This window comes from Eutrema salsugineum, unplaced genomic scaffold, assembly GCF_000478725.1.
Source record: "Eutrema salsugineum unplaced genomic scaffold, Eutsalg1_0 scaffold_10, whole genome shotgun sequence".
In the NCBI taxonomy this organism is placed as follows: domain Eukaryota; kingdom Viridiplantae; phylum Streptophyta; class Magnoliopsida; order Brassicales; family Brassicaceae; genus Eutrema; species Eutrema salsugineum.
Window position 1 is genome coordinate 7,587,169 of NW_006256908.1, and position 18,225 is coordinate 7,605,393.

Here is an 18,225-nt window from a genome sequence, read left to right on the forward strand (position 1 = left end):
ACGAACTAAGACTTAACGAAACTAAGAATTTAGCAGAACGAGTTCTCAGTCTCTAAGTCCTCTTTTGAATATCTCCTCCTCTCTGGTGTCGATTCGTCTCCATTTATATATATCCTCTAAGTCGGTTTTCAAGCACGCCTTAGACGATATGGGACCAAGAGTACTTTCCTTTTCTCTCGGTTCCTTTCTTTTTTTCTCTAAGGTTTCCTTTTTCTGTTAGGAAACCTTCCTATTTCGACCGAGCTCAAGGAAACCCTTCATTCCTTCGAGAGGCTTCTCACTGACCTCGGCCTAATGGGCTGTGTTCGGCCCGATATTTCACTCGGCCCATTTTTCTCGGTACATTCTTTCATAAACCGGGCTTATATTATGCCGATCTCGGTTTGTACCGAAGAAAACCGGGGTGCGGTTTTCACCTCCAACAATACACGAGGATTAGCTGGTTTAACTCTCTGTCCTCTACCTATTTTATCATTTCTGTTGGTAATTACGATGTGACTTATTCATCGAAACCTTGGAATCCGGAGCTGAACTAATTTGACCCCGTCATGCCTAAATTTAAATACTATTGTGCACTTCATTCAACTTCTAATATATTGGATTTATGTTAAGCGTAGAGTCCAAGTTGTTATTAGATCACATTAAAAAAAATGAATTTATTAAGGATACTAAGATACGGCTGCCGGATCAACTTGCATATATAATAACAATATTAAAAATTGTTTGCAGGGGACGGTCATTAGGCTATTGAATCTTTCGAGTGAAATTTCAAATTGTTTTTAATGACTTTTGATAAGCGTTTAAACCTATTATCAAGTTTCTAATCTTTTATAAAGCATTAGTTGATTGTAAAGCATTAGTTGCGGCCATCATTTTACCATTCAAACAAAAAAGTCGAAGAAAGATACTTGGAAGTAATCTTGCATGAAAGAGACTAAAGATAAAAGCTACAAAGAGAGTAAACCAACGTGCCATGGAATTGTAATCTTGGATGGAACTCAAGATTATATAACTAAGGTCATTAATACTTGAATAGTATTCTCCATAAAGAAAGACACATACGATTTTGTTCTGATATGATAAATCCCAAACCTCTAGCAATTACCAAATCAAAACTCCTACTGACAAATGCAGGAACATAGTCATTGAATCCTCTCATGGAAGCTTATTATTACCAGTGACCTCTGCCTTGTCCTCTTCCGCGACCACCTCCGCGTCTTCCCCAACTTCGGTTTCCACCTCTACCTCCGCCGTATGCTGAAATTCCCTCGAAAGCCTTGTTCACAAGCTGGCTATGCATAGCACCCGAGACACGTCCCTTCTTTGCTGCAACATTGTTACCACTTCCGTTGTTGCTACTAGCAGGCCGTTTTCCTCTGTATGATATCATAGCAAAGGCAACACAAATTACAAACAGATATAAGACAGCAGAAAGATTGTGGATTGAGTCAAGTTTGCCACAAACCCGATTGTTGTTGTTGCTGAGGCTAAGGGCTTTGTGGCTTCTTTCCAAGAAAGGTTGATATTAGTATCTCCAATAAATGAAGGCACTTTTGCATGCAATGGCTGTTTCATATAACAATTTGTCCCCAAGCTTAATTTGCCTCTTCTGAACAATAGAAAACAAACGAAGAGACAAGATGTTGAGATGTTCACCTTCGTCATAGCCAATATGTTATTACAGGTCCTAAGTCCAGTTGTAGTATTCTGCTTCTTTGTTTTCTGCAAATAAAAATATATATTTAAAAAATACATCACGAAGATACAATGTACTCATTGTATGAGCCGTAAAAGCAAATAGCACTGGGAAAAAAGAAGGGTGTTACAGGTTAATGTACTCACAACGCTTGCCTTCTCTTCATCTGTCTTAGCAGCCGACATGGCTTTGTTGTGCTCAGACATTCCCTGAGTTAACTTCTTCATTGTTGCCTTGGTTAGATCTTCAACAGTGGTCAATCTGCACAAATCACAAAAACAAAAACTTTATAATATCAACAAAAAATACAAACAAGTCTTCGTACCTCTTCTTAATCTAGATTACCAATTTTCTTTTCTCTAAACAGAAAGTCTGACATCATGCGTAGATGATTTTAGTTACCACTTACCTGGTATAATTAGCACAACAATTTTCTCCCAAAAAAATAAAGATTCCACAAACCATCAAGTACATCAACTTTTCAACGACAGTATCTTTAAGTTTCAAGTCGCACTAATTTGGATGTCAGAACTAACAATACCTCTCAGTGAACTCCTTGTTCAACTCCGAAAAGTCCTCCCCCAGCCTGTCTGATGGCTGACCAGTCACAATCTTATACCCACACAAGCTGTTTGTTGCATTCGGAACCTATATACGTTCAACTTATCCAGTTAAGCAAAATAAGGAAGAAGGAAAGAGGACAGTATTAACCACAAATAAAATTGTTGGCAACCTTGTGTGCTAGGTGATGAAACGCGTACAACAAACACTCCACGTATGTGAAGTTCATTTCCTCTCCAGTCTTCCTAGCAGGCATGTATTTCTACGAACAAAAAGTGTATCAATCTTTATAAGCTGCATGTAATGCTTTTACATTCATTTGCGAGACTGTAGTAGAATATACAACAAAGACATCATAAATATAAGCAACATGTCCACAAACGATTTATCAAGGAATCATGACACACTGAAATCTGTAGGCAGATGAAAATTGGCACTTCAAGTGGTACCTTTAAAAGTTGAACTATTGAAGGAAGCATCTGCCTGGCCTCCTGAGCGGTTGTGTATGGAGAAATATCAGCAAGAGCTTTGAGCAAATCAAGCTTCCTCTCTTCTGGAAGCTAGTCACACACATAAAAAAAGGATTTGTCACATATTATGTTGGCCAAGAAAGCTCCTTAAGTACAATTTACTTCATACCCCGAGTGTCATATACTATTCTTAATCTTGTCTAAGAGAGATAACAAATGCCTAACAAAGCACATAGGGATCATGGAGTGATACAAATACACCGAAACACATATTGAATAATTAGGAAAAGAAATTCTAGGATACCTTGTCAAAAACAGGTACTATGTGTTTATTTAAATAGTTGAGAAACCTGCTGCTTGGAGCACCTCTCTGATCAAAAGAGGACAAAATTAGCAAAATACACAGCAAAATTCATAGTGTAGACTCTATCAAGCTACTAACAGCACCAATTCCGAGTCCATACCGCAAAAAAGGGAAGAGCCAATTGCAGGCATGATATAAACCTGTCAATATGGTCTGTATCCGAAACCTGTGAAAACAATATTTGCAGTCACTAGTCAGTAATACCACAGCACAAGGACTATCATTCTATGCAATCAAGAAATTTCAGTTCATCTTCATGATATTGCAACACAACAAACTTGAATAAAATTGTACGGTGCAATACAATAAACGTACATCAAATTGTGCATTCAAATCCGCCTGTCCTTCGATAATTTCTACAAGTTCTTGCATTCTTTCTGGAGGAGCTTTCCCTCCAAATATACTCAAACTTGTCAGAAAATCCATAAACATTTTAAATTCTCCTCCAGTTACATCTTCTAGGCTCTGGAAAAATCCAAATTAAGTCAGAATAAATGGCAAAGAAGAAGAGGGCAGATGGAAGCAATAAAAAGAACTGCACACAAAAGATTATGGTCTTACCTGTTTAATTAAATCTGTTATATGTCTTTCCATTTCCTCTTGAGGCTTTAAGAGTTCTCCTTTAATAGGAAACACCTATATATAGAATTAACAGAATGAATATAGGCTACGGTATTTTTAACCTCTCCAAGGATTGTCATTTCTGATACTATCACGCCCATGCCCATCAAATCTGCCTGAACACTTTCAGGTTCTATTATATTATATTTGGTAATATATATCTATAGCACTATCATATTTTTTCATCTCTCTCGATCATAAACAATGTAAAATAAGAGGAAACGTGACTAAATATGCACTATCAGCACCAGTCCCCTATCAGAGCATTTAGTACCCCCTCTTAGAAACTGAAGCAAGATATAGTACGACACAATGCAAAACCAATCTACTGGTATATATATACAAGGAAAGCCCCCATGGATATAAATACCAATAGTATAAGTCACGCAACGCCGTTCCGAGATCCTTGAAAATAGCAAGATGTAGAAGCAACTCTGACCTTATCTCTGATGAAATTCAAGACCTTTTCGCGAATTTGATCATCAGTAGTTGGAGTAACCCCCGCATGGGTAAACAACGCAGTCGACGATGCTGTAGCCAAAGAGGGTAATAATTAGAGAAAGATATGAAAATACTAGGGTACACAGATATCATGAGTCAATAGTGATATTGTAAATCTAAGATGATTTACCACACAACAACTCACCCATAGCAACTAATTTATTCATTCTAAGTCTTGAACCTATGCCTAGTCAACCGAGTACACTAGAGAGTAACCAATTATCTCCCATGCGATTGAGAAATCACATTTACCAATTTTCTTATGCTAGCTTTATACGTTTCAAGAAAAATCAATATCAGCTTTTTGATACAGAACAACTGTAAAGACATAAGACTACCTTTTGGATCCTGCCGTAACAATGACATCAGAGCCTTATGCACAGCATCACGCTCCACAGGTTCCTCTACAGATCATGATACCTTTATGTGAGATGAGAAAGACGCAAATAGGTATCAATAGGTGTAGTAACCAAAATCTCAAGAGCTACCAGTATTCAGAAGTTGCACAAGAACATCAACAATCTTAGATATAATATCTGGTGTATCCTTGCAGAATAGTGGGAGCCCACGGATGGCTTGAACCCGTACCTACACATAAACACAAACACATGCTTACCTCAGACCTAAGGATAGTTCCACAAAACACAAAACTGACATTTGTGCATGAATAAAAATCTATTCTCTGTAAAATCAGAAACTCTAAGCCCTGCTTCATCTCAAATACGTATCTACTAAAAACAAGTTAAAATAACGACAATATACGTCAACTAGAACTACATTCCTAGTGTAAATCCATCAAGATGCTAACTTTGAGCACAGTAAACTAATATGAGATTATGAGTTCATCTATAGGTTTGGGGATAGATGGCATATGTAAGAAGACAAGGGTACAGACCCCAAGATCTCCATCATCGATACAGTCCATATGCGCATCGAAAGCTTCAGTGGAGAGACTAGGGAAGAACTTGAAGTAGCGAGGGATTAGCTGCGACGCAAGCTGCTTTGCCTTCATACTCGTCTTGGACATCTTGATAATCCCCTCATAATCCTCAACATTCTGCAAACAGGTAAATTTATCAAATTTCGGAAAATTGGCATATAGCAAACTAAGACCCAGATAACAAAGAGGACGAATTTGGGCTATAAACAAACACAGAAACGATTTTCATAACCTGGAGAAGAAACAGGGAATGCTCGATTTTCAAATCCCAGGGAGAAAAAAAAAGAAGAAAAGGGAAAAACCCTAGTTGAAAAATTGAGGCGAACCTGAGACTTGTCCTTGGACGCATTGAGGCGCTCACTGAACTCGTAGAGCTTCTCGATTTGCTGGACTTCTTCTGACTGGTTCTCTGACATTGCGGATGATGAGGAGGAAGCTGAGAGCGAGAAAAAACCGAAGCAGATGAGTATATACACAGTATGAAATGAGGAAATCAGAAGCTATACACATGTAATCAAGTCTCTGTAGACATAATAGGGAAAAGGCGGGAGAAAAATGAAGAAGAAAAGAGCGTAGTACATGGTGGTTTTGGAAGAGTGTAGAAAGATGAGAGTTTCGGGATGTGTTGTTCCCGAAGAGTGACGACTTTCTTTGTTAGCTTGGAGAAGAAGAGCCAACAAAGAAGAGATTTATGTTGGCCCAATCATAAAAAACGTTGTCGTTTCAATAATTTATGTTAGACTTGTAAAACGCCACCGGAATTTATCGTTTCTTCCAACTTGACCCCTGATGTTTATTTTGTGGAGAAACACATGAAGAACATCACATTTTAAGAATTTAACACCTCCATTACCCAGTATTATTTATTTAAGAGCCAAAATCCCACAAGATCCGTAAGGGCTTAAATATACGTATCCAACCAAAACTAGTTTGGTGATGAAGTAGTCTAATCAGTAATCACCATACAAAAGCAACTCTAATACAAAGGTGTCTCAAAAACTAAAAAATAAGAGGAGTTTTTTTCCCTGATTTAGGAAATCACAGAATAGGCATATCCAGAGCTTGTAACACATCCTTGAACTCAAAGTCATGAGTATGTTTATTGAACCGCTCGAGCAGCTTGTACCGAGAGTCGTTCAAGTAAAACGACTGAGCTGTCTCCATGATCCATTTAGCTTCCTCGTCTGTGAGTTTGCTTGTGAACACAACATCGCCTCGGATAAGCACCAAATCCTTTGTCTCTGAAAGCTCAGTATAGAAGGTGCTAGTCAAGTAAGGAGCCGCTTGAGTTCCCCTTGCTTTGTAGTCTTCAAGACCAGTGAAAATCATGTGAGGCGCTTCAACTGCCATAAACAAGATTGACGATTTATATAAGATCGTAAACCGAGGAGCTCTTAGTTTTACAACGAAATACATCCCCTCACGAAATTGTAGTGAAGTTCAAAAATCAAATGCTACATCTAGCAAGATTCAGCCTCACAAAACTGCTATTGAGATTAGTAGTTTGATAACATCTCTCCTCACTAATCAGCCTAAGTAAAAGAATGTCCTTTGAGTAAAACCATATCGAGCATTGTTAATCTCACTATGATTTCATAAAGCTACAACAAACCTTGAGCAAACATTGTAATGTAACCATTTCCTCTCCACAATGGAATGACAAAGTATCGGCTGCAATTGCAAAATCAAATAGAAAAAGATCAAATCAAATCAAGAAGAACACACACAAAGGGAGAACAAGAACAAGGCTAATGAATATTAATACCACTCGGATGCTCGTTGCTCCAACAATCGATAAAGTTGAGCTTTCATCGTTATCCCAATATGACCTCGTCCCAAGTGATACTGACAAAATGAATCATCAGCAACAAAACAGAAAAACGCAATTGAGAGACGCAACGCATCAAAGACGGGATTTTCAGAGCACAAGGAGTTTAAATTACATCGTCCCAGACCGAAGTGAGTTCCTCCGGCGATTTAGTCTTGGCTCTTTCCAAATCCATGATCGAATCCAACGGTTTCGGCTGCAACGGTGTGAACCCAGATGCGAATCTCGAGTTTCTGACTGAACCAAGCGAAGCCCATTTGACCTGATTCCCCGGTAACGCTTCTGAGAGCTTATTTCCGGCGTTTCGTTGCGAAGAAGATGAACACGCAGTGAAAATTTGTCTAGATGGGCAACGGGAGAAATAAGATGAAGAAGAGAGCTTCTCAGTAGCGAGACTCGAAAGAGAACCGAGGATTCTTCTCAGTTTCATGGTAGGAATACGGTTAAAAATCAAAGAAATGATCAGCAATTTCTCAGGAGCTCTCAGATGAATTTTGTCGAACACATTGTATAGATCTATCCACAAAGAAAGCAAAGTCCACGCTGGCTGGAATCTCAATTCACTCGTTAGTCGTTACCATTGTTTTAGAACCCTAACCGGATGTGTCGTCGGTTCTTGACTTCGTGAGGTTAACTTAGTTCGACCGGTCAGACCGGATTCTATTAATTTAGCTATGACCAAAATTAAAGCTGGCCAAAAATAATGGGCTGGTCGAAACTGACTTCAAAATGTAAACTCATTAACAAAACTAGATGGAGTGTCATATAATCTAGAGTGGCCTCGTCATATAATCTAGTGGCCTTATGCCACCATAAATGAAAAGATTAGAGGGCCACAATTATCTCAAAAAATTAGGACCAATATACCCATGCACTGGCCATGCAAATAAAAGGTAAAATAAACTAAAAATATATAACATTATTTTTTGAAAGTAATATTAATTAAAATCATTTTTCTCTCTGATTTTGCAGAGTTTCAGATCTATATAGTAGGCATCGATTAGAAAACAAAAAGTGATATACACAATGTTATTGAGTCAAAGCAGAATCTTTGCCACACTGTGTTTGTTTCGTCCGCCCGTGAGTGTTTGGAATCTTCTAACATGTTCATGTGACCCTATTAATCTCAAGTCCAGTCTCTTAACAGTTACGAACCTTAATAAAATTCAGGTATTGACTTTTTTATTATTACAGAAGTAGATTTTGTATGGATGGCGGTCTGATTTTCAGACAAAACCAGGTTGAAAACACTAATTTAAATTTTAGGTTAGTAGCATTAGGAAATTTGTGAACTATGGTATCAGGAGTTTACTCTATATGTGTATTGTGTATTCACACGGATTACGATTTCACTTCTTCTGCATATATTAACGCACTTATTTGCAGTGGAAGCAATCATGGCTTATTGACTTTACAGATCTTCTCAGTAGGATGCGTAATGATGTGTTCCTGTGAGCATTAATTAGCCAAATTTAAGAGGATTACAATTTTATGTAATGGACCATAATTCTCTTAGAAAATGTATGTAATTTGAAATGCTAAATATGATAGACTAAAACAAATATGTAAATACTAGTTGTTGTCCCGTGATGATTTCTGCAAATGTGATGATAATTAATTTTGTATATCAATCCGTTATTCATATCTTAATTTTTGTTTGGGAACTAAAGTGGTTTGGAAAGTATGTAAACTAAGTTGACACCAAATAAAACAGCTCATCTCATGTAATTTGAGTAATGGTTTAGAATTAGATTAACATAAAATGTGTTCTTAAATTCATATATCTACACACAAATTAATTTCTATTTGTTCTATTCAATTCGACTATGCTTTTCGAACAAATATAATTAATACTGTTTATTCAAACTTACTATCACTCCCCTTTTTTTTAGTAGCAGTCTCTCATAGAAAATATTTATGTTTGTTTATAAATATAAATCAAATTGTTTGTCATTATTGTCACCTTTGACTTGGTTCTGTACTTCTGTTAACTGAACTGTCGGTACAAAACCTGTAAACTAAATTTAAAAAAAAAACCGTAAACTATTATGCAAAACAAAAAACTGTAAACTATTTATATAAGTTTGTATAGACTGACAGTATCCCACAAAGACCAACCCCACCATGCATGTCTTATCTCTTACTTCCTCCTTAATATTCCTTTTCCTCTTTTCAGTATCACACATTCCGATATTTCCGGCGAAACACACAATCTCTCCACCTCCGGCACTGCGGCAGCGCCAGCAAAGAGAGCTCTCCAGCGATTACTACTCTAAGAAATGTCCTCAGCTCGAAAATCTCGTCGGTTCCGTCACTTCTCAGCGGTTCAAAGAAGTACCCATCTCCGCTCCAGCCACTATTCGCCTCTTCTTCCACGATTGCTTCGTTGAGGTCAATTTTCTTTTTACCAAAATTTGTATTATCTTTCTTACGTCCTCAAGCGCACGATAGCACAAACCATTTATCGCAACAAGCATTTTTAGCATTACTAACCGGCATGGTCGAATTTCAATGCATCATCTCATTATGCCGCAATAATGATTGCAAAGTCAAAAACACCTACAATAGGCAAGTTCCAACGTAGCGCATTTTAGCAAAAGACGCCAATATTCTGTTCATTTTAGTAACAAACTTAAAAAGTACTTTGGCTTGGTCTGTCTGTGTGTTTGTTTGATAATAGTATTATCATAATACTATATTACTACACATCACATGCATGCAAACAAATAAACTTGTTGATCGATTAACATAACTAAAGTGAGTTAAAAATTGGAAATTTGAAGGGTTGTGATGGGTCGATATTGATAGAAACAGAGAAAGGAAGCAAGACACTAGCAGAAAGAGAAGCGGAAGAGAATAAGGATTTAAGAAAAGAAGGCTTTGAGAGTATCATCAAGGCAAAGGCATTGGTTGAGTCTCATTGCCCTTCTCGTGTCTCTTGTTCTGATATTCTCGCCATCGCTACTCGAGATTTCATCCACCTGGTAATTAATAATCCCAATACTTTTAATACTTCCTATATTCATATAATTCGATACTAGCTAAACCGTTTCCTCTGGTTCTAGGACCGATTCTTACATGCCCAAATGGTTCTAGGACCGTTTCAACTAAACCGGTTTTGGATATAGTTTTTGGCTTTGGTTCAACTTAATTATACTTGATTTTTAGTAACTTTGATTTTGAAAATGATTAAGATCGTTAATGGTGTATGAATCTACGTGTCATTGACAAATATGCTTTGTGTTGACTCCGAAATTAGGCAGGTGGGCCCTACTATCAAGTAAAAAAAGGTAGGTGGGACGGTAAAAGATCAACGGCAACGAACGTCCCTCCAAACATACCTCGATCAAACTCCACCGTCGATCAGCTCATCAAGCTCTTCGCGTCCAAAGGACTAACCGTAGAGGATCTCGTCGTTCTTTCCGGGTCCCACACAATCGGTTTCGCCCACTGCAAAAGCTTCATTGGTCGTCTCTACGACTTCAAAGGCACAAAACGACCCGACCCGAATCTCGACCCGAGATTAATCAAGGAGCTTCGTATGTCTTGCCCATTTACAGGTGGAAGCTCCGGCGTCTCTCTTCCACTCGACGCCACAACTCCGTTTGTGTTCGACAACGGATATTTCAGAGGACTAGGAACTAAGCTGGGCCTTCTCGGGTCGGATCAAGCCCTGTTTCTTGACCCGAGGACGAAGCCCATTACGCTTGAGATGAGTAAAGATAAGCAGAGGTTTCTAAAGGCGTTTGGAGACGCTATGGATAAGATGGGTTCTATTGGTGTAAAGAGAGGAAGGAAACATGGGGAGATACGAACAGATTGTCGTGTCTTTTTATAGATACTGTTTACTTTATTTTATTTTGTTGTTTTCTGTGTGTGTGAATTTTGTCTTCATCTTGATGTGTCTTGTCTCCTTTGTTAGAAGTTTCTTGATTGTTTTGTTCATAGTACAGGTACTTTTTGAAACCATCAGTAAATTAATTGAGAATTACGTTATTTGTTGAAAACCTGATTTAAATAATTAATGCATTGATATGTAATATTACAACTTTTAAAGTGTTTAAATGATATTTTTGTTTTGTATTTGCGGCTAACAGGCAGAAGTTGGTTCATGAGTTTGTGAAATGCTGTTATCTAGTTGATCTAATCCATGTCAATATGAATCAACACATCTGTTTTACTCCAAAATAAAGTAAAAAAGCAATGGTATATATTGTTACTCTTAGATCACATTCTTGTTGCAATTACAACTAAAGATGATTAGATAATATATAGTTTCAACCCCGCAAAATAAAGAAAATATAAAACACTTTACAACTTTAACGTCTTCTTGTTTGTAATCTTCTAGCATCTATCTCCAAGTAAAATGTCAGTCGTTTCTTTTTTCCTTTGGACTTCCAAGAATGTAATATACATGGCAAGTATGTATTGATTTAAATTCTTCACATCGAAATAGCTGCATAGAGAAGCTGGTTCCAAGTATCCGGCAATCCAGGAAGGCACCAGTGACTGCAATCTAATCCTCCATCGCCTCCATAAGAAGATGGATGAGCATCTTTTCTTAGTTGAGACAGAGTTGTGATATCTAGTAAGTAAACGAATGTTTTCATCGAGCTCAACACGTGGGACACAACGCTTGCTGCAGGAAGTGAACCACCTGGGTATGTTGATCCGCTCAACGGTACCATCTGCCCGTCGCAGGTTTTCCTCGGCTCATTCCATTCCTTTCCTCTGTTAAATTTCCCAAAGAACCAAGAAAATATATATATTTTACCTAAGAAGTGCGATGTTCAACCACATGTATGTATATATATTATGTGTGATGAACTTACACATAGTGAGTGGGAGAAATGCCTTGGAAGAAAACTCGTGTTTGTGAAGTATTAACATTTTGATCAACCCATTGAGCCCAAGTGGTGAGTCCTTTGTTGAAAGCATCAAGACGGTCCATGTCTCTAATCAATGAAGATCCATTTCTTATAAAATCCCACCTGAGAAAACAACACCAACAAAAACAGAAGAAGAGAAGATGAATTTGGTTACCAAAGCATGTCTTAATCCCAAATTACAAACACACACACACACACAAATATATATATATATATATAGCTTTAAGTGTAAGATACTTGGTACGAACCCTTGAGATTGTGCTCCTTTGTGAACCCACCAGTGCCAGGAATTAAAGACGAGAAGGTCCATGTCTTTCCACGCATCAGCACCATCTTCGATGGCTCCAAGGTTAAGCACACGTCCTACACTTTCTTTGGAGATATCCACTAGGTATGGTGTTCGGTATAGGTATAATGTGACTCCATATTCCTGTTTTTCACCGTTCAAAAAAGATTGAGAAAATTATAATATCTTTATTATATATGAGAAGTATAAATGAATTCTATTAAAAACAAGTATCTTAAGATTTTAAATAATTAATATAACAAAAATTAGTTATGTAGAAATGTTTTTAGATGATTGAAAACCAGAAGTTGAAGAAAACAAGTTGGAGTGGTTTATTGGTTGTCATTAGCTGTCAGAGTGTCAGGTCCCCTACTTCCTTTCTCTGCTATGTTCTCTTCCTTTTGTTTCTTTCAAATTATTTATTGTTATATATTATTATTTTTCTTTGTTTTGTAAACGACCAAAAGAGAGAAATTGCCAAAAAAACCTAAGTCAACAATTAAAACAAACAGGCAAGATGATGTACGGGAGAGAACAAAACTGGAGGTGCACATCTTTTTCCATATCGGCTGTTAATGACACATTGAGTGTTTTAAGATAGAACTAGTTATAATTTAGCACAAAAATGGAAAAGAGCTTGTTATAATTTTAGATCGGGAGTATACACAACGTTGCCAAAAACAAAAACAAACATAAAGTATGTATACAAATTATATATGTTTTCATTAAGATAATTAACATATTTAAAAAATGAAGAATACTAACAAAGAATTTTAAAAGTGGAAGAATACCACTCCATAAAAACATCTCTTTTTGTATAAAATATGATATAGGCAAAAAATCAGTTAGTTGTTTGTAAAATTTATATACGTCTTATTTTACCTATATTAGTCATTCATTCATAGTTTTAGATGACGTATATACTAACTTTTCTCAATTTAATAAATAACGAAAAAGAAAGGGCATTTGGCAGACAACATCATAATACCTTGGATTTCTCAAAAAAAAAAAAAAAACATCATGATACCTTGGATGTCAAGCATTTGCACAAAACAGCTTTTACATTTAAATTCGAAGGAAAAATTTGACAATACTTCTTTTTAAAATAAATATACTGTATAGTATATATAGCCCGTGACTAACTCGATTCCAGAATATGACAAGTCCTCCTCGTGATGATGAATTATTAGAATATGACAAGTCCTCCAAAGACACATTTTTAAGTTATAATAAGGAAAAAAAAAAAGAAGACGAGAGAGAGTGAGAAAGAGGGACCTGGAAAGTGAGAGAGGAGAGTGGGGTACGTTTGAGAAAAGTGATCTTGGTGTCTGGAACCGACGCATGTATCATACATCCTAACGATTCCCACATGTTAAGACTCAGTGAGTCACCCACGAACATCACTCGTTTCCCTCTCCATTTCTTCAGAAATGCTTCTCCATCGAACCTTCATTACAATTTTCATACATAACCAACATTAACATCATCATTATATGCTTATAATGTATGTATGTGATTACATACCTTGGGATTGTGCATGCGTCAGGTTGCCAAGAGTACTTGAGGAACTGTTTGTCCGGTCGACCGAATTTGAGACAGTCAAACTCACCGTCGATAAAAGGACACGTGGAGGAATCGTAGAAAGGCTTAGAAGCATCGAAAACCCATTTCCCTTGAAACAAGTTACAACCAGTCGTTTGCTTCTTCACTTTCAACGCCGCTTTTCCTCCTCCTCCGGCGGCAGTCAGCACCGTTCTATTGCGGTGGTTCACATGCGGTTTCTTGACGGAAGCCAAGGCCTGGTAGTGGTTGGCTCCGGACAAGATTGTGAGTATGAGAAGTGAAAGAAGAAGCAAAAGAGAGATGAGTTTGAAACCCATCTTTCAAAGAAAAGAAATGTGGGGGTTTTTTTTTTTTGAAGAGGCTTTGTGATGGGATTGGGTTTATATATACACACGTATATACTTATATGTATATATATATACATAAATACAGTAGTGAGTAGTGTGAAGAGATTCTTGGGTGGAGATACTCTTAGCTTTATATGGGTTCGAAATAATAAAAAATCCATTAATTTACTAGGAAAAAATCTATTAATATATTAGAAAAAAAATCCATATATATTTATTAGGGAATCCACAAATTTTCGGCTGTCAATTAATCGACTAATTTTCATTGATAGCTAATCTTGGGTACATAATAATTTGTATATCGATAAATTATATTGATATAAGTGATGTTTAAAGTTGTTACACACAAATTAAGAATTTATTAATTTTTTTTTCAATACTAAAAATATTATTTATTATCTATTTAAATACAATCTAACTAATAACAAGAAATGAGCAGAATATAAATAGTCAAAAACAAAAAAAAACATATTATATTTTGTATTGAAAACTAAAAATATCACTTATGTGAGAATAAAAAATCTCTACAAAAACATCACTTATTTCATAACAGTAAGAGTATTAAAATACATAACTATTTATTGACAAAAATAATATTTTGTATAATAGTCGGTACGTACTAACGACGAGATAGATTGTCGTTCAATCCAATCCATCGTTATTTTTGCAACCAATTTGCATATGTCAGTGTACATACGTGATACGTCGGTAAGAAGTGGTGAAACATGTTTAAGAAAATGTTTTTAGAAAATTTAAGCGGCAGATCTTTTCGTCCCTAGGTGGTGACAAAAACCTCGACATAAAAATCACTGATACTCAGAAATCCGGTGTTTATATATCGCTAAATCCGTTTCTAAAAACTAGGCATGCCAAAAAAAAAATCCATAGAATATTCATTGTATTGATATTTCCACATAAAATTCGTAGCTCAATATATAAAAAATAATCGAGTTAAAAGATACCAATGTTTTCGCAAGAGTTAAACAATGCAAGAAACTATATAATATATACCTTCTTAGAATATGCAGCTTATGTAGTTATGTGACTTGTAACGTCTAAATCAAGCTGTGCTAACTTCCTACCAATGATTATTGCTACATCGTTGAAGTGATCACATTATTGGTAATAACCCATCATGGGTAATAACTATCGAAAGCCAATGTACACTACTTTTTCTCAAAATTAAACTATAGAAAGCAAAAAAAGCTTTGCTCAAGTCATTCACATTATCATTTTAGGTGTGTTTTCGTGGGGCTCTCGTGAATGAATCAAAGGTATTAGTGGTACATTCTTTGGGTTAACTTGTCACGGGGGACATCTTAAATCATTTTCCATCACGTCAAAAAAATAAATTCGTTTTCCATCAATTCTCACATGCTCCTACGCCATCTGTTCATTATTTGCTATGTTTTTTTATATTTTTTTTGTTTGATGGGAAGTAATATAATTTTAATTTGAAGAGAAATTATTCATATAAGACATGGACAGCACTAGACACGTAAACATGGTTTATTTTTTGTGATCTCTAATTGATTGTGTTTTGTTGATTAGTATTTTTAGAATAGTGAGTGATTTATGATATTTTCTCAGGAGTACACTCACATGCAAGGGTGGAAAATTATGTTACGTTTCTTTTTATTTTGACATTATTAATGATTCGATTCTGAAACTTAACGTACGACTAACAAAAATGGCCAAAAGAAATTAGTATGGAATGATGATGTTAAATGATGCTTGATGAATGTTGCTTGATGTCTGATGCATGTTGATTGAGGCTTAGTAAAAAATATAAGATAAAGATAGAGAATAATGAAAGACTGAAAGTACAAGTCTGCGCAAAGTAACAAACCCTTGGACAGTTGAAAGTAAGAAAAACATCCATGTGGTGTTTTCCCAAAAAAGCTATGACGCCCAAGCCAGATGTATTGACTATTGCATGATAATGAGAAGAGCAACAAAGCATATATTACCACCAGTTGGGTTGGAATTTGGATTTTATATCATATTATCATATATGATATCCCTATATATATACAGGCTCAAGATTCTTTTAGGAAAAATCCATGAAAATTATCTGTAATGCAAGCAATTAATTGACCGTATATATAATTTCGTTAGGAAATGAAATACTGGAAATATAGAAAAATCCAAGAAGTCGGTGTTGGAATTGTTTTTGGCTTTGAAAGTCTGTGACATAATACATTAATACATATGTTTTTTTATGTAGTCTCCACACCTATTTTACATGTATGTATATATATATATATAGCATTGTTAAATGGTTATAATTTGCAAATTCCTTATTCCATAAGCTATCATTTCTATATATAAAAAACCACCATCACACTGAATCTTTGCTTAAATACATATGTCTGATATGTCTTACAGGTTACTTCAACGCCATGCAAGACGTACACAGAACAATACAAATATGTGGCTCAAAATATGTGGACTTACGCCGCACCGCAACACTATTTAATCTAGTAATCAAGACACTACTACAATAGTATTTGTTATACTTTCCACTTGAATAATAGTCTATAGGTATAAGGTATAAGAAAATATATAAATAACGCTTACGCAACTGGATAAAAAGCATATTGGGCTACACCACACATGCCTTGAGGCCAAGCCACGTCTCTACGGATCCTAATGTAACCATTCTCTCCCCAAGTTTCACCCCACGAGTTCTTAGCCAGCCAGTATTTGGTCCCATCCTGGCTCGTCCCATACCCAACAAACGTAACTGCGTGATTCGAGCTGGTCCCACAATTCGGCTCGTCGTATACTCCCCCTGAGTAATGCATGAACCCTTCCCCATTCGCGTCCATCGAGACAGAGACGGGTTGCCTCGATACGGCTTCGAGCAAGGCCTGCTCGTTGTTGCTAGGAACTGATTGGAAACCACTGATCCGTGAAGCGGGTCTTGCATTGTACAGACATCTCCCATCTGATCCTTGGTAAGAGTAATCGTTCTCTGAAGCGATGCCTCGGTTTTGGATTATATAGTTGAAAGCATCCGACATTATCCCACCGTTGCAGCCTCGGTCGTACTCTCTGTCGCAGTCTAGAAGCTGTTGTTCGGACAGAGATACGAGCTTACCGTGGGCGATCTTAGCCACACCTTCCACTGCTGCTACAGCTGAAAACGCCCAGCAACATCCTGTACATATATATAGATTTGTCATAAATTTGATGCTCAAATTAATAGAAAATGCAACATATGGCGAACTCAGATAGATCACTAAACCGGTAAACCTTATTCACTATCGCCCTAATCTAGATAACTTGGACATCAAGGTTTAATATTTTCGGCTCAGAACGTTGTATATTTACTTTGCATTGCATTGCATTTTTTTCATACGCTCATAAGTTAATTAACCTACTATGTATGGGAATTATTTCTTTTTGAAAATTGCAAATGCAAACTCGACACAAAGAAAACAATTAAGGAAAATGTTTCACATATATTTGAACTATTAAATGCAAATTCTAATATTTGCGTTAACAGCAATGTGACTTGTGGTCTCATACTTTTTAATTTCTCTTTGGCTGGTATTTGGTAATGTATAATTCATGTAAAAAAAAAAAGAAGCATTACCGCATTGGCCTTGGTATTTAACAGGAGTGACAGCTCCTTCACTCCTCCAGTCCTTGCTCTCGCCTGCCACATCACTGACATTCCAAGACATCCTAGACGACGTCTTGCCGACCACCTTGGATGGGGTAATCCTGGTTAGGTTCTTTAGTCCAGTGTGTGTTGCTAAGAACTCATCGTTGGTCCAATCCGCGAATTCATTGAGACCAAGCTTGTAGGTTTTGTTCCCTTTTTTGTTGAAGTCCTCAATAAACTTCAAGTTCTTTTTGAACACATCGCGTCTCATCTGTTTCTCCAGCTCATCGCGATAAATGCGAGAAAATCTCGCCATCCATTGCTCATGTTTATCAACTATCGACGGCCCGTGGAAGGTTGTTGTACGAGACGTAGCTTGAGAGATTCTGAAAATTGTGAAAAGAATGGTAAAAACCGTGACCAAGATCATAATTGATGCCATTTGCTTTTGGAGAATTGGGAATATATAGAGAAGAAAGCTATTATGTTTCTCTGGCTTATGAGTAATGGTAATGTATTGGTGAAGAAATGAGGACAGAAGGAAAA

The 18,225-nt window shown here is 36.6% G+C and overlaps 5 protein-coding genes across 6 annotated transcripts; 1 reads left to right on the top strand and 4 right to left on the bottom strand.

The window, feature by feature from the left end:
- Window positions 1-992: 992 nt before the first annotated feature.
- LOC18026583 (apoptosis inhibitor 5-like protein API5) lies at window positions 993-5,808 on the bottom strand. 2 transcript variants are annotated; one of them, XM_006410485.2, is made up of 17 exons: window positions 5,733-5,808; window positions 5,480-5,589; window positions 5,109-5,270; window positions 4,702-4,801; window positions 4,552-4,617; window positions 4,152-4,243; window positions 3,653-3,727; window positions 3,407-3,556; window positions 3,192-3,257; window positions 3,032-3,097; window positions 2,707-2,817; window positions 2,430-2,519; window positions 2,238-2,344; window positions 1,843-1,957; window positions 1,657-1,722; window positions 1,466-1,566; window positions 993-1,376 (listed from the first exon to the last, which is right to left on the bottom strand). In XM_006410485.2, the coding sequence occupies exons 2-17, from the start codon at window positions 5,567-5,569 to the stop codon at window positions 1,172-1,174; spliced, it is 1,662 nt and encodes a 553-aa protein (XP_006410548.1). In that variant the 5' UTR covers window positions 5,570-5,589; window positions 5,733-5,808; the 3' UTR covers window positions 993-1,171. The 2 variants fall into 2 exon arrangements, with proteins under 2 accessions (XP_006410548.1, XP_024003705.1); XM_024147937.1 differs by having other exon boundaries at window positions 1,466-1,722.
- A 253-nt stretch (window positions 5,809-6,061) lies between these two features.
- On the bottom strand, window positions 6,062-7,545 carry LOC18026584 (ATP synthase mitochondrial F1 complex assembly factor 1). Its single transcript, XM_006410486.2, has 4 exons — window positions 7,097-7,545; window positions 6,919-6,998; window positions 6,766-6,824; window positions 6,062-6,496 (listed from the first exon to the last, which is right to left on the bottom strand). The coding sequence occupies exons 1-4, from the start codon at window positions 7,409-7,411 to the stop codon at window positions 6,192-6,194; spliced, it is 759 nt and encodes a 252-aa protein (XP_006410549.1). The 5' UTR covers window positions 7,412-7,545; the 3' UTR covers window positions 6,062-6,191.
- Window positions 7,546-9,076: 1,531 nt separating this feature from the next.
- LOC18026585 (peroxidase 19) lies at window positions 9,077-10,929 on the top strand. The gene is made up of 3 exons (XM_006410487.2): window positions 9,077-9,372; window positions 9,765-9,965; window positions 10,241-10,929. The coding sequence occupies exons 1-3, from the start codon at window positions 9,106-9,108 to the stop codon at window positions 10,817-10,819; spliced, it is 1,047 nt and encodes a 348-aa protein (XP_006410550.1). The 5' UTR covers window positions 9,077-9,105; the 3' UTR covers window positions 10,820-10,929.
- Window positions 10,930-11,199: 270 nt separating this feature from the next.
- Window positions 11,200-14,043, bottom strand: LOC18026586 (protein trichome birefringence-like 37). The gene is made up of 5 exons (XM_006410488.2): window positions 13,681-14,043; window positions 13,432-13,603; window positions 12,119-12,300; window positions 11,814-11,972; window positions 11,200-11,712 (listed from the first exon to the last, which is right to left on the bottom strand). Exons 1-5 carry the CDS (start codon window positions 14,034-14,036, stop codon window positions 11,424-11,426), a joined length of 1,158 nt encoding a protein of 385 aa, XP_006410551.1. The 5' UTR covers window positions 14,037-14,043; the 3' UTR covers window positions 11,200-11,423.
- A 2,599-nt stretch (window positions 14,044-16,642) lies between these two features.
- LOC18026587 (ervatamin-B) lies at window positions 16,643-18,121 on the bottom strand. Its single transcript, XM_006410489.2, has 2 exons — window positions 17,668-18,121; window positions 16,643-17,229 (listed from the first exon to the last, which is right to left on the bottom strand). The coding sequence occupies exons 1-2, from the start codon at window positions 18,119-18,121 to the stop codon at window positions 16,643-16,645; spliced, it is 1,041 nt and encodes a 346-aa protein (XP_006410552.1).
- Window positions 18,122-18,225: the final 104 nt, after the last annotated feature.

Coding starts and splice junctions, on each gene's coding strand:
- LOC18026585 (XM_006410487.2), top strand. CDS start 9,106: ATGCATGTCTTATCTCTTACTTCCTCCTTAATATTCCTTTTCCTCTTT. Junction 9,373..9,764: donor TCCACGATTGCTTCGTTGAG/GTCAATTTTCTT, acceptor GGAAATTTGAAG/GGTTGTGATGGGTCGATATT. Junction 9,966..10,240: donor CTCGAGATTTCATCCACCTG/GTAATTAATAAT, acceptor CTCCGAAATTAG/GCAGGTGGGCCCTACTATCA.
- LOC18026584 (XM_006410486.2), bottom strand. CDS start 7,411: ATGAAACTGAGAAGAATCCTCGGTTCTCTTTCGAGTCTCGCTACTGAG. Junction 6,999..7,096: donor TCACTTCGGTCTGGGACGAT/GTAATTTAAACT, acceptor TCATTTTGTCAG/TATCACTTGGGACGAGGTCA. Junction 6,825..6,918: donor GAGCAACGAGCATCCGAGTG/GTATTAATATTC, acceptor TTGCAATTGCAG/CCGATACTTTGTCATTCCAT.
- LOC18026586 (XM_006410488.2), bottom strand. CDS start 14,036: ATGGGTTTCAAACTCATCTCTCTTTTGCTTCTTCTTTCACTTCTCATA. Junction 13,604..13,680: donor GACGCATGCACAATCCCAAG/GTATGTAATCAC, acceptor ATTGTAATGAAG/GTTCGATGGAGAAGCATTTC. Junction 11,713..11,813: donor ATTTCTCCCACTCACTATGT/GTAAGTTCATCA, acceptor GAAATTTAACAG/AGGAAAGGAATGGAATGAGC.
- LOC18026587 (XM_006410489.2), bottom strand. CDS start 18,121: ATGGCATCAATTATGATCTTGGTCACGGTTTTTACCATTCTTTTCACA. Junction 17,230..17,667: donor TAAATACCAAGGCCAATGCG/GTAATGCTTCTT, acceptor ATATATGTACAG/GATGTTGCTGGGCGTTTTCA.
- LOC18026583 (XM_024147937.1), bottom strand. CDS start 5,569: ATGTCAGAGAACCAGTCAGAAGAAGTCCAGCAAATCGAGAAGCTCTAC. Junction 3,728..4,151: donor TGAATTTCATCAGAGATAAG/GTCAGAGTTGCT, acceptor TTCTATATATAG/GTGTTTCCTATTAAAGGAGA. Junction 3,557..3,652: donor TAACAGATTTAATTAAACAG/GTAAGACCATAA, acceptor GGATTTTTCCAG/AGCCTAGAAGATGTAACTGG.